Source organism: Osmerus eperlanus, chromosome 2, assembly GCF_963692335.1.
Source record: "Osmerus eperlanus chromosome 2, fOsmEpe2.1, whole genome shotgun sequence".
NCBI classification, from domain to species: Eukaryota; Metazoa; Chordata; class Actinopteri; order Osmeriformes; family Osmeridae; genus Osmerus; species Osmerus eperlanus.
The window spans coordinates 23456860-23470456 of NC_085019.1; the positions used below are offsets into that span (position 1 = coordinate 23456860).

A 13597-nucleotide genomic window follows, 5' to 3' on the forward strand; every position below is an offset into this window, starting at 1 on the left:
ACCAGGATCCACGCAAAGGACAATGCAGTCTCCGCCTTGAGCTGAAGCATCTCCCATCTGTGGATGCTGAGCGTGACCTTGCCTTGGACCTGAAGCCTTGGTCTCACTCCTCAAACTATGGCTCTTGGGTCTGCACTTCAGGATCTGGTCACGGTTCTTTCCACGGGTCCAAAGAGGAAGGCGCTAACGGGGCCTTAGTAGAAAGGCTCTGAATGAATGCAAATTCACACACAAACACACACACAAACACGCACACACAAAGGCAGTTTGTCGTGCGCAGCTGGAGATTGCAATCAGAAGAAAAGGTTGATTGGAGAGAAAAATCAAGCAAACTGTTCACAAGGCGTTTGAGAAGGTGGGGAGATTAGTGAGAAAGGCAGAGAAAGGGAGAGAAACAGAGAGAAAGAGAGAGAGAAACAGACAGAAAGATAATAATGTGACATTGTTTCATCAAATGCTCCCTACAGGATCTACAGCTTCCAGGCTGTATGTCAGGATTGCTGCTACAACAATAAGGTCAATCTTACAACATTTAGTCATTTAGCAGACACTCTTATCCAGAGCGACTACAAAGACCCTTTATGTTTCGAAAGGCTTCTCATGCATGAGATACTCAAGCCAAACCACACTTTCTACGTCCCATTACTTTTAAAATGTATTTAATTGTCCACAATTCAGTATTTCTAATTGGGAGTACTGTGTCAATCTGTGCTAATACAAACAAGACAAGTGGTTAACAAAGATAGAAACTAGAACCAGTTTTGTGTGTATTTGTATTTCGCGCACATCTGCTGTTGGAAACGTCCTCGCTACAAATGGGTCAACTAGGCTGGAGACCAAAACAAATGCATTCATTTGTGTGTGACTGCAGCCCACACAGGAAGCGTCACATCGGGAGACTGTGCACTTCATGTCCCAGTGACCATTAGCCAGGCTGCGGTCTGGGCGCTGACAGACTAACGCATACAGGGACAGCAGAGGTCCAGCTCTGCCCTGGGAGGCTGGGCACTTAGACCGGCCAGAGAGCTGTTTGTCTATAAAAGGTTCAGGGGGCAGCGGATTTGAGTCCATCCTCTGAGACCAATGCAACACTTACTCGTCCATGTTCCCCCCCGACCCTGTCGTCATAGTGACTGAGGGCAGGAGGGAGTCCATCAACAGGCAAACTGATGATCAGGGCGAGGCTACATCCTCGCTATCAAAGCTCGAAGGCAGTGTGTGTGAATGAGACAGATTAGAGAGGGAGAAAAATAGGTTTTATTTTTTGTTGCAAGTATTTGTACGTTTCAGGTTTGTCTCAGCAGACATACATAGTTGCTACAGAAGATTTATAATCCTGCCCAACACACCTGTGGGCTTTCTGTTTTTGGTCAGACAACTGAATTAAGGACTTAGCTATTAAATAATCTTCTTCGTGACATTGATATACATTTTGAGTTATCAACAAACGTGAAAGCATTTTCGGTTTAGAGGTAACATTCATGAACATTTCTTTCTTTTTGACAGTACGATATGAGGTGCAACCAGGATCTACTTTTTTCGTAAAATAAAATCTAAACATTCAGTGATAGCAGCTAAATTGACAACAAATGTCTCTTTCTATTAAACTTCAACTTACGATTATCTGGCGATGCTCTGGGGGGGTCAAAGATGTCGTGCATTCCAGCCCAAGAATGCCCAGGCAGTCAACAGTGAAACAGTCACAAGTCAGTCAATTCTTAAATATGTCATTTAAATAAAACCTACGCGTTTCGTGCTGACATTCCAGAACATTCCTAACTATGCGTTAAACTCCTGGATTCCTATGCTACACAATAAGTCTGGGTGACCACACATTCTCCTCCAGGACAGCACGTTTGCTCGCGCAGATCACACCATGGTGCTGAGCGTGGAGGTCTGTCGGCTGGGCAGGGACTTCAGGTACTCCAGGTGTCTCCTGGTGTCTTCCTGGTTGTGCCTGACGTAGTACACCAGGTAAGCTATCACCATGGCGAACCAGCCGAACATGGTGACCAGCATGGCCATGTCGGTGGTGCGCTTCGACACCGCGCACAGGTCCAGCTCCGACGCCAGCATCACCAAGGCAACGCCTCTGGCGCCCACCTCCTCGGGCTCCGAGCTGTGGCAGACCACCCCGGCCAGTGAGGCTGGGTCCAAGTCCAGCTGGGGCATGGCCACCTGCATGCGGCAGTCGCAGTGCCAGGGGTTGAGGGTGAGGTTGGCCTGGGCCCGGAGCCCTCCCAGCGCCCCGGGCTCCAGGCTGGTCAGGCGGTTGTGGGACAGATCCAGGAAGCGGAGGGTGGGCGCCAGCCCCCGGAAGCTCCCGGGTTCCAGGCTGGCGATCTGGTTGCGTGACAGGTCCAGCTCGGCCAGCAGGGGGAGCCCGGCGAAGGCGTCGGCGGGGACGGAGGTGAGGAGGTTGCCGTCCAGGTAGAGGCGGCGGGTGGCGTTGGGGAGGCCGTGGGGCACGGCGGCCAGGCCCAGCCCGCTGCAGCGCACACTCAGCCCAGCGGGGGGAGACGCGGAGCAGAGGCAGCCGGCCAGCGCCGCGTCCCTGCAGTCAAGAGGTAGGCGCAGCTGGCCGGCCGTGGACGAGGTCATCCCGGGATCGTAGAGGAGCAGGAAGGTGGTGACGACGCCCATCAGAAGCCAGACCAGAGGCATCGTGAACCGGGACAGGAGAGACGGGGACACAACCGAGGATCCTTCAACTGTCGGGACAAGATATGAAGAACAGATCAACGCACATTTCACTCAGAGGAGACAGACACAGCGGAGCGCACGATGCAGGAACACACCCTCTAGTCTGTAATACCAGCGTGTCATCCCGGCCATAATAACAGCTATTCCTACGGAAGAGCCCGGAATGAATGCCAGCTCAGAGACAGCCACTGGGTTAATTGTAATGACTGTGTCGTAAGGTCTGTCTACTATAGGGACGGTGGTTAGCAGAGCACAGCTGCACACACACACACACACACAGACACACACACACACACAGACACACACACACACGCACACACACACACACAGACACACACACACACAGACACACACACAGACACACACAGACACACACACACACACACACACACACACACAGACACACAGCTCGATCCAGCTGTAATGAAGGAAGGTACTTGAAAGTGAGTCAGTCATCCGAACTGATGACAGATAAAAAGCCTCCGGCCGGAATCTAGCAGGAATCTGCTACTGACACTGTCCCTTCTTATAGATCACTCCTAAGGTAATCGAGAAACGCTGGCCTTGGAAGCTTAGAAGAAACAGGTTTCTCTGGTGCTCCGTATAACCACTCTGTCAGTGGTTAGAGAGCACCGGAGGAAGATCCGTGGGACGGATCATTAGCGGGGTTCCTACAAACCCTAATGGAGGATTCTGCACTCTGATGCAGTACAGTAGAGGAATGGGTATGTACTCTAATGAGCCGCGAGCTTGAGAGCGTCATTAGGCGCCAGGCAGAACTGTTCTGATCCCCGCTATCGATCTCGCGCTCTGCTTTTGCCAAGTGATGGATATCCCGGTCACTGTTATGATGCTAATATTGTCAGGTCGACCAGAGAGCCACCGTGTCTCGTGGGTTGTAGGAGACGTAGCAGATAAAAAAAAGGATTTAAACACTGACTGACAACCAGGGAAACACAGGAGAAGAAATGAGTAATCACATCACGGATTTCTTAAAGGCTTGATTGTGCACGTTGGCAGTGCACAAAGATTGACTTATGTCGGCAAAAGGCATACATTATTATCAATAATATACAAATTATGAATGACATTTTGAACCATTTAGTTAGAATTCCAATTATTTACGTAGAATATGCACAGCGTCATATTTGGACAGTGCTGTAACTTTTCAAATCACAAGACATACTTATTCAGTCCTTCACGATCGGTTACATTTAATGCGATACATATTTAGCTGTGTACAATAGCCTATGAATGCATACATGAAATATGGGGTACTCGAAACGACATTGTCTTACCGCTTCAGCTTTTGTAATAGGGAAACGGCACATATTTCAGTTCGGTTTAAAGAGCGCTTCTCTTTCGGTTGCGCGAGGATCTGCGTGCATTGTGCCACTCAGGTACCTCATAACATTCTCCCGGAGATCGCCACTAGACTACTTGTTGAATCAGAACAGTGGCGGTTCTACATTGAATTACACCCAGGGCGAGACGCCCTTCGCGCCCCCCCCCCCCCTCCCCCATTGAAATCAAAAGGCTGTTGTGGTAAGACCGATTATGTTCTATACAGCTAAAACAGCCTGGGGTCAAATTGACACCAAACATAATAGGAGGGTTACATAAACATGCCCTTACACGCTAAATGTCTGTTATTACATGCTATATTATAACTTTTAGGGAGGAACACTTTTAGTTATGACGTTAAACTATACTTTGTCACGAAATATAATATATATATAATATAATATATATAATATAGTTATAAATAATAGCAAATGTTCGTCTTTGAAACTACCTACAGATTTGAACATTCCTGGCTAATTACAGGGCCTAACCTAAATAATGAAAATAAATAATAACTGAACTTGTAACAGTTTTGTTGCAAAGCACACTATTATGGTGAAATGTTATCTCGTGTTTGTTGAGTTAAAACCGAAATATTGTTGTTGCATAGCAAGCATCATAGCAAAAAGGCTAACAAGTTAGCCTATACCCATTTTTTTTAATTCGCCATTTCACACAATTAAAAAAAAAACAAAAATGTGCAGGAACTTTAGGCCTATATTTATAATATTATAAATTGTCCGTTCCATTTGGGAGACCCAGTCAGGTGAGCTGTCTGTCCCTCTCCCCTTTTTTTCACACAGCTTCTGTGCACGGCACCTTCTCAGCAAGCAGGGGTGCCTGCAGCTGCCTGAAGGGGGCGCCAATTTGCCAATTCCCCACACAGTGAAATGATAGAAAAGAGAAAACCGCTTCGCAGCGCAGAGATTTTTATTTATTTATTTTATGCTCGTGCGCCCCCCACGTGACATGAAAAAATGCCGCCCCGGGCGGCTTCCCGGTCCGCCCGTGCCTAAAACCGCCCCTGAATCAGAACCACTTAAGTTACGGTGAAACCCCCATATATTCTTCAGTAAACTGTTGCTCGAGCTCAGGAAGGATAAGAGAGGCGCGAGAGGTGTTCAAGCTGAACATTTTCTCGCCTCGCAAAATCATAGGGTCGCCGTCGTCACAGCAAGGCGGGAATATAGTTCCTGATTAATCACATGCAGACCAACACGCGCACAAGAAAGAACGACAGGCTGTCAGTTCAGGGTTGATGAAACAAACACGTTTACTTACGTTTACGTTTTCACGTTTAAAAACAACGTTTACTGCAAACAGTAATGGATGTTGCACACATTGATAAAGATTATGTAGAAAATACATTACACGCTTTAAAACAATTGATGCAATGTGCTATATTGCGCTGTATCAGACAATGTAAATTACCAACTTTTGTGACATAGGTTGTGACATAAGCATTCACTACTGATGAACAGGAAACGAGGTGTAGACTATAAGGCATGGATAAATAAAAGCATCATAAAGTTAAAGAAAATAAAAGGCATTTGAATTGTGTCCAAATCAAAGCAGTATCACAATATAGCCTAGTTGACATCAGCTTTTTTTTATAATATCCTGTAAAGTGTCGCCTGAAGGAGCTGAAGCTCCGCCCCTCGCTGCCTAGTGCCTACCTCCGACCCAGATAATGGACGCTATGTCAAGCCGAACAAAACCGTATAGAATTAGAATTTATTTGTTCAATGAGTGAAACATACAGATGCATATAAATGAAATGTTCCCATGAGCTGTAACAGTAAAAATGGACACCAGAGACAGCAGACAGTGAGCTCTCCAACTAGGCTACTTCTAACACATTAGCTACCATTTCATCAAAATACCATCATTCTACACCGAGTAGCCTAATATCAATTTATCGGTTTGCACTAACTCATAGCAGAGATACCTCTGGAAAAGTTATCTAGTATAATTATAATAAGCACACAGAACAGAGTGTTGAACTGCTGGCGGCGGTGGATGGTCCAGGTGCGACCTGAGGAGGAACGGCCGGGAGGGCGATGCTCGGTACGGCTCCGCGCTGCAAAAGAAGCCGTGTGTCCGCGAACCCCGTCTGTCTCTGGTCCATGTTAAAACTATCCGCTGTGAAATGGTCACTGCATTTAGTCATTTAGCAGACTCCCTTATCCACTGCAAAGGCGGCTGTTGGAGTTTATCCGAAGCTTTCCATCAGCGTGGCTCTTCACAAAATCAATCCACCTATTTTTTCTTTCCTCATCAATAGGGAAATTAAATAGTGTTGCAGCGCAGCTGAAGTTTTTGCATCCAGGGAAGATGCAGTTGCGGGTGGTGGGAGACATCCTGAAGCTAGCTAGCTAGCTGATGTAGGCTACAATAACAGTACAGCAGGAGGAGCCATTCAGTGATCTGACGTAGATAGGGCGAAATGACGTAGATAGGGCCTTTTTTGGCTCCGCCCATTAAAACCTGATCTGAAAACGGAAGAGAAACTGTTCTTCGGTTTAATTCCACATTTCAGTGTGACAAAGTTTTAGCGCTTTGCACATGCTTTCAGGAACTCATTTCACACGTATATAATGTACTTAGAAGCAAAACATGGAATTTACTTTACAGGATCTTTAAATTCAAATGTTTTTTTTTTTTACCTCTGCTTGTGTGATATAGGCAGCATGTTGGAAACCACATCACACCACACACGCTGTAAGACATTAGAAGTCTGAAGTCTGGCATATAGATATGCAATAGTTGTAGATCTACAACTATTGCAGATTTTACACAATGTCCAGTCATGTACACTATCCATTAGAACTAATATTGTATGCCATCAACATTCTCCTCAGAAATATCAACATTTGCATAGTCATCATCATCATCATCATCACAATATTCTTCCTCATTGATGGTTCCATGTTGGTTCTTGGCATCAGAAACATCAACATTTTCATAGTCATCATCATCATCATCATCACTATCCTCTTCCTCATTGATGGTTCCATGTTGGTTCTTGGCATCAGAAACATCAACATTTTCATAGTCATCATCATCATCATCATCATCACTATCCTCTTCCTCATTGATGGTTCCATGTTGGTTCTTGGCATCAGAAACATCAACATTTTCATAGTCATCATCATCATCATCATCACTATCCTCTTCCTCATTGATGGTTCCATGTTGGTTCTTGGCATCAGAAACATCATCAATACTTTCATAGTCATTATCATCATGATCTTCCTCTTCATCAGACGCCTCTTCCACATATTGGTTCTCGGTACCTGAAGCTTTGCGGTCCCTTAATAAACACAAGACGTCAAAAGTGTTGTGTTAAAATCAGTCACTGACTGTGATTACAGTTACACATTCTGTCACAGATAAATCTAATGTGTCTTTAAAACCTGTATAGTCGTGACAGGGTGAACAGACTATATGGGATCTTAACGTACGTCTGGTCATTGAATTGATCTGCATACTCGTCGTGACAGGTCAAGCCCTCCACATTCACATAGTCGTCCTCAGCATTGACATAGTCGTTCTCCTCTTCCTCCTCTTCATCCCCTACTGCCGTTCTGCCTCCATATTGGTTTGCGTCACCTAAATGGTTAACATGGCAGCAGGTACAGTATTTGAGACTGTTACAGTGTCTAAATGGAGAGAGGTTGGCTTCTTAGGTACGGAGATTTCCAGCACGTCAACGAGATAACCAAAACACAGTGGAGATGGACGTTTGCTTTGCTTACGCATTCTAAAGCTGGTCTTCTGGAGAGTGTGTCCTCTCCTCCTTCTCCTGCAGACCAGGAAGAGAGCCACCAGGCCGACCAGCAGGACCACACCCACAGCTACCGACACCAGGAGGGGGATGAGGGAGGCTGCCAGGTGGATGGTGGGAGTGTAGGGACAGACAAACACCAGACAGGTACTGTAGGTGGGCGACGGATGGACAAACGACCACCATCTCAAACTCCACCAGACACAGCCTCCACACGACCAGACCCCTGCCAAGCTTCGGTAATTCATGACACACAAACATCTCGCTAGACTTCCCACGAAGACAACACATTTCCAAACGCAAAAGTATTCGTTCTATACGAAGTGCAGCTGGTTAAATTACACCGACTGCTAAAAAACACACATCCCAAGGTCCTTGGAGGGAGAAGGAATCCACACAGGTGTGTCAGGTAACAAAGCCATCCTTCCCTTACCTCTGACAGTGACTGAAAGCTCCTCAGTGGAGTTGGAGGAGAACATCCGCCCGGAGACGTTGACCCTGTACACACAGCTATAGTTGCCCTGGTGCGCGTCCTCCGCGCTGGGGAAGGAGAAGGAGGCGGACTGGTTGAAGGCGGGCTGGGGGTTGGTTCTGCTGGAACCTGAGGAGAGCAGAGAGAAGAAACCTCCGGGATACTGGGAGGAGACGGAGCAGGTGATGGAGAAGCTGTGTCCTCTGATCTCTGATCCCCGGGTCCACCAGAGGGGCAGGGTCTGGGAGGAGGTGAGGGAGATGCTGGGCGGGGGAAGACTCACTGGGAGGAAACACAGAAACACAGACTTTTTTTACTGTCAATCACTGCTTTTTTTCTCTTTTCTTTTAAGTTTATTTTGGAGCAATTTGTCATGCTCTATTGGACAGTTTTTAAGTTAAGTGTGACAGGAAAGGCAGGGAGAGAGAGAGGGGGGGGGGGGAGAGCAGCCAGCAAAGGGCCCAGGCCTACATGATACAGGCACTTATCCAATGAATTACTGGGGAGCCTGATGTTGACATGATGTTTGTTTTCAGAAAAGGCCTTTTATTACCAGTAAAAGTAATAATATCCTTCTAACAATCCAAAACCTCCATGAGCTGATATGTAATGAAATGTTTAACTGGCCGATTACCTATGATGATGCTGACTGAGTCACTGTAGGGGCTGGTGATGGTCTGGCCATTGATCTGAGTCTGGTAGTGACAGCTGTAGTTCCCCTGGTTTGATGAGTCCACACTGGGCAGGGTGAAGGTGCTTCTGGACTGTCCTGAACCAATCGTCTCAGATCTGATGGATGCTCCAGACCTGTGGAGGTGAACTGTGGCTGAAGTTCTGTACTGGGAGGGGACTGAGCAGGTGAAGACGATGTCCTCTCCAGGAGAGAAGGCAGAGTGGGCCGGGAAGATGGAGAGATGGGGTGTTGTGTCTGTTGAGAGAAAAACACCTTGTTGCTACGGGAGGAAGGGATAGATTAGATGTCTAGTAGGCTGTCATGAAGCCTGTCAGTAAGCCATGAGCTGAGCTTTTTCCTTACCAGTGCAGTTAACACCAGCATCCTCTCCATGACCACAGTTATGTGGTCCTATATATACTATATGTGAGCACTGTGTCAGACTGTTCTCACCACCAGAACATCCAACATCATCCAACCAGATCTTCCCACTGCCATGACCAAAGTGAGCATTTGTTGGGGCACTTAGAGCTCTTCCACAGCCCAGCTGTCTACACACCACCTCAGCATCATTCAAACCCCAGCCATCATCACACACTGTTCCCCACTCGTTGTTGTAATAGACCTCCACTCTGCCAGAGCAATGTCCCCTTCCATTCACCAGTCTGACCTGGGCACTGCCTGTCAGGTAGAGACAGAAGGAAGCATAGTTATGGTAGATAACACAATCTACAAACTGACTGGAAGGATCACACAAAAACCAATTCATATTATATCACAGCCATTGCTGGAGACTATAAAACGGTACAAATTAAAAACTGCATGCTATTAAATCTATAAAACTATTGATTGTGCTCACCTGTTCTGCACAACCCGGACACTGTAGAGACAGAGATCAGCCAGATTGAGCCAGTTCATATCTAATCTGACAAGGTGCCCATGAGATTACTTATTTCTTCCCTCCCCAGAATTATTAATTTGAGCAGTTATCAGGCCAAGACTGTGGTGTGAATAATACTGATGCACGACATCAGCTCTCACACTTTGACAACATGTTTGAAATACTGAAACTTGGATCACAAAACTCGTTTTTAACATATATGTGTTTAAATACACTTCACATTACTCTATTGGTGAAGTTGAGTATAGTTTATGAAGATGGTTGCCAATCCTGTTTTTATGTCATCTTATGGATTATGTATATGTAAATGACTAAATGTATATGAAAACTGGCACTGTTTATTTAAAACGGTTATTTGTCTGACTAGAGGGTACACACCCTCTAGACATTAATACACCAAAAGTTAATGTTACCCATTGCCTCGATTAGCCTAATTAAATAGGATAAACCAGCTTTGAAACATTTGACTCAGTAATGCAAGTGCACTGCAATAATGCCCATTCAACTTAAATTGCAAAATTATTAGTTATGAGCTTACAGGTTTTGCAGTGTGAATAAAGAAAGAGAATGTGTTCTGAAACCGTAGGAGTTGCAAGTCAGTTTCTGAGGTGCCTTTGATGACATTAGCAAAGAAAATAGCCAACATTTGGACAAAAGGGAGGTTACAGGAAACAGCTTAAAGTACGATACAAAACATTTACAATCCCCAAACTCACCTATTATCACAGAGAGAAGGTGTCTTAACATCTTGATGACAGATGAAGTTATACGAAGATCTAAGTTACAGACTATTTTCCTAGAAACAGGAACCCATTCTGCTAAGGCTTGTTAAACTGTACCCCAAACCACAAACAAAGCTTCCTTTTTTCATATACACTCTAAGGAAATGGTCTGCAGTTTACTGTCGAGAGAAGATGCCCCTTTCTGTTTCAGACATTTTGCAGAATAAGGACTCATAATATTAGCCTGGCTCTGCCCTCCTACGTACTTCCGCTCAATTGATTGATTTTGCTTCTGTACTGCGTCTGGGCATGAGGTACGTAAGTCAGATGTCTCCGGTTAACTTTCTACCTGTCCAATCAGCGAACAGAGGCAGTGGCTGAGAACGATGATGTTGATGTCGTGCGCTAGTTTGTGTTGTAGTTCCGTAATGGCGGCGGAGAAAGATGCGAGCGAAGCCATTCGGTCCGTTGTGGCAACGCTGCCGAATATCCATAAGCTAAAGCCGGAGCAAGAACAAGTTTTGCTGAGTTTTGTTGGTGGCCATGATGTTGTGGCCCTCTTCCATGAGCAGCTGGGCCGGACTGAAGCCATTGCTCAAAGGAGTGCTCCTGTAAGCCAGCAGCGCACGGTAGGGGTCCGTTGCTTTCTTCAGCAGGTTTTTGATGGTTTGGACAGCACGCTCGGCCTCGCCCTTTCTTTGAGGGTATCTTGGGCTGCTCGTTGCAGCTCAAATTCGTACTCCGTGGCAAAGGCTGTCATGTGAGCTCCCGCGAACTGGGGCCCGTTGTTGGTGACTAGAATCTCTGGTATGCCGTGCCTGGCGAAAATTGACTTGAGGTGCTTCACTACATCCACACTGCTTGTCCGGCTCAGCTGGGCCACCTACACATACCTGGAAAAATAGTCCACAACAAGCAAGTAGTCGTTGTTTTTGCAAACTTATTCTCCATGTTAATAAGCCCAACACAACCAAGGCTGAAAAGAGGTATAACCCCTAAACAATAAGCTGAGGAGGCTGTCACTAAGTGGTAAAAACATTAAGCTACATCAAACTATGTCTAACACCAGGTAAAAATGCGAGCTACCACGAATGTGATAAGTGTTGCTAGCCTACCTGAATCGCACGGAGCCAATGCCTACAGCGTTAGGTAAACCGCACAGCAAACAATTTCCTCCATTACACTTAAACCAAGGCGGGCCTAATTAAGTAAGCAGCCGGTTGGTTGCCTAAAAGCTCCTGGGTCCTAAAGCTACCCGGTTACAGATGGATGTCTCTGTCTGTGAAAGATGGATGCACTCTGCTGTGAAAGATGGATGCACTCTGCTGTGAAAGATGGATGCACTCTGTGCTGTGAAAGATGGATGCACTCTGTGCTGTGAAAGATGGATGCACTCTGCTGTGAAAGATGGATGCACTCTGTGCTGTGAAAGATGGATGCAGTCTGTGCTGTGAAAGATGGATGCACTCTGCTGTGAAAGATGGATGCAGTCTGTGCTGTGAAAGATGGATGCACTCTGCTGTGAAAGATGGATGCAGTCTGTGCTGTGAAAGATGGATGCACTCTGTGCTGTGAAAGATGGATGCACTCTGCTGTGAAAGATGGATGCAGTCTGTGCTGTGAAAGATGGATGCACTCTGTGCTGTGAAAGATGGATGCAGTCTGCTGTGAAAGATGGATGCAGTCTGTACTGTGAAAGATGGATGCAGTCTGTGCTGTGAAAGATGGATGCACTCTGCTGTGAAAGATGGATGCAGTCTGTGCTGTGAAAGATGGATGCAGTCTGTGCTGTGAAAGATGGATGCACTCTGCTGTGAAAGATGGATGCACTCTGTGCTGTGAAAGATGGATGCACTCTGTGCTGTGAAAGATGGATGCACTCTGCTGTGAAAGATGGATGCAGTCTGTGCTGTGAAAGATGGATGCACTCTGTGCTGTGAAAGATGGATGCACTCTGTGCTGTGAAAGATGGATGCACTCTGCTGTGAAAGATGGATGCAGTCTGTGCTGTGAAAGATGGATGCACTCTGTGCTGTGAAAGATGGATGCACTCTGCTGTGAAAGATGGATGCAGTCTGTGCTGTGAAAGATGGATGCAGTCTGTGCTGTGAAAGATGGATGCAGTCTGTGCTGTGAAAGATGGATGCACTCTGCTGTGAAAGATGGATGCAGTCTGTGCTGTGAAAGATGGATGCACTCTGCTGTGAAAGATGGATGCACTCTGCTGTGAAAGATGGATGCACTCTGCTGTGAAAGATGGATGCACTCTGCTGTGAAAGATGGATGCAGTCTGTGCTGTGAAAGATGGATGCACTCTGCTGTGAAAGATGGATGCAGTCTGTGCTGTGAAAGATGGATGCACTCTGCTGTGAAAGATGGATGCACTCTGCTGTGAAAGATGGATGCACTCTGCTGTGAAAGATGGATGCACTCTGCTGTGAAAGATGGATGCAGTCTGTGCTGTGAAAGATGGATGCACTCTGCTGTGAAAGATGGTGTGGCATCACGAGAGGATGTGTGGTGGAGGGGCGGTACGTGGCTCTCGGGGAGGGACTACCCAGGCCCAAGATGGCTGCCTGTGGTACTGAGTACTGGTTCTGAGTGAAACAATATTTGGGCTGTGGTCTTTGAGGCAGGAGATCTTTGTGGATATGTGCACGAAGATAATGGTGTTTTTGAAGCCCTTTGCATTAGTGGTCTAGGGAAATGTTGAAGATGTTGATTAACACAGGGTCAAACTCAGCTGCAGCATAAACCTGCAGTAGAATACGGTTACCCAATCTGGGACCTCAGGTTTTACCAAACAATTAAATACAGTTGTTTATTTTGTCTACACAACATATTTTCCATAGGTGTTCCTGTTTAATTAAAATGAAAAAAGAGTAATATGTAACTGCTAAAGTTACATTTAGTCATTTAGCAGACGCTCTTATCCAGAGCGACTTACAGTAAGTACAGGGACATTCCCCCGAGGAAAGTAGGGTGAAGTGCCTTG

General features: G+C 46.1%; 3 protein-coding genes across 3 annotated transcripts; all 3 read right to left on the reverse strand.

Moving 5' to 3' along the window:
* Window positions 1-1239: 1239 nt before the first annotated feature.
* LOC134036507 (leucine-rich repeat-containing protein 3-like) lies at window positions 1240-4152 on the reverse strand. Its single transcript, XM_062481495.1, has 2 exons — window positions 4002-4152; window positions 1240-2726 (listed from the first exon to the last, which is right to left on the reverse strand). The coding sequence occupies exon 2, from the start codon at window positions 2662-2664 to the stop codon at window positions 1870-1872; it is 795 nt and encodes a 264-aa protein (XP_062337479.1). The 5' UTR covers window positions 2665-2726; window positions 4002-4152; the 3' UTR covers window positions 1240-1869.
* Window positions 4153-5759: 1607 nt separating this feature from the next.
* On the reverse strand, window positions 5760-7936 carry LOC134036688 (sarcoplasmic reticulum histidine-rich calcium-binding protein-like). Its single transcript, XM_062481730.1, has 3 exons — window positions 7806-7936; window positions 7512-7659; window positions 5760-7360 (listed from the first exon to the last, which is right to left on the reverse strand). The coding sequence occupies exons 1-3, from the start codon at window positions 7807-7809 to the stop codon at window positions 6877-6879; spliced, it is 636 nt and encodes a 211-aa protein (XP_062337714.1). The 5' UTR covers window positions 7810-7936; the 3' UTR covers window positions 5760-6876.
* A 77-nt stretch (window positions 7937-8013) lies between these two features.
* LOC134038584 (immunoglobulin superfamily member 1-like) lies at window positions 8014-9372 on the reverse strand. Its single transcript, XM_062484056.1, has 3 exons — window positions 9343-9372; window positions 8941-9259; window positions 8014-8588 (listed from the first exon to the last, which is right to left on the reverse strand). Exons 1-3 carry the CDS (start codon window positions 9370-9372, stop codon window positions 8185-8187), a joined length of 753 nt encoding a protein of 250 aa, XP_062340040.1. The 3' UTR covers window positions 8014-8184.
* Window positions 9373-13597: the final 4225 nt, after the last annotated feature.

What these genes read in the sequence shown, in the direction of transcription:
- LOC134036507 (XM_062481495.1), bottom strand. Translation starts at nt 2,664, where the DNA reads ATGCCTCTGGTCTGGCTTCTGATGGGCGTCGTCACCACCTTCCTGCTC.
- LOC134038584 (XM_062484056.1), bottom strand. Translation starts at nt 9,372, where the DNA reads ATGGAGAGGATGCTGGTGTTAACTGCACTG. An exon ending in TGCTGGTGTTAACTGCACTG is followed by an intron (nt 9,260 to 9,342) that starts GTAAGGAAAAAG and finishes TTCCTCCCGTAG; the next exon opens with CAACAAGGTGTTTTTCTCTC. An exon ending in CTCAGTCAGCATCATCATAG is followed by an intron (nt 8,589 to 8,940) that starts GTAATCGGCCAG and finishes GTTTCCTCCCAG; the next exon opens with TGAGTCTTCCCCCGCCCAGC.
- LOC134036688 (XM_062481730.1), bottom strand. An exon ending in GATCAATTCAATGACCAGAC is followed by an intron (nt 7,361 to 7,511) that starts GTACGTTAAGAT and finishes GTGTTTATTAAG; the next exon opens with GGACCGCAAAGCTTCAGGTA.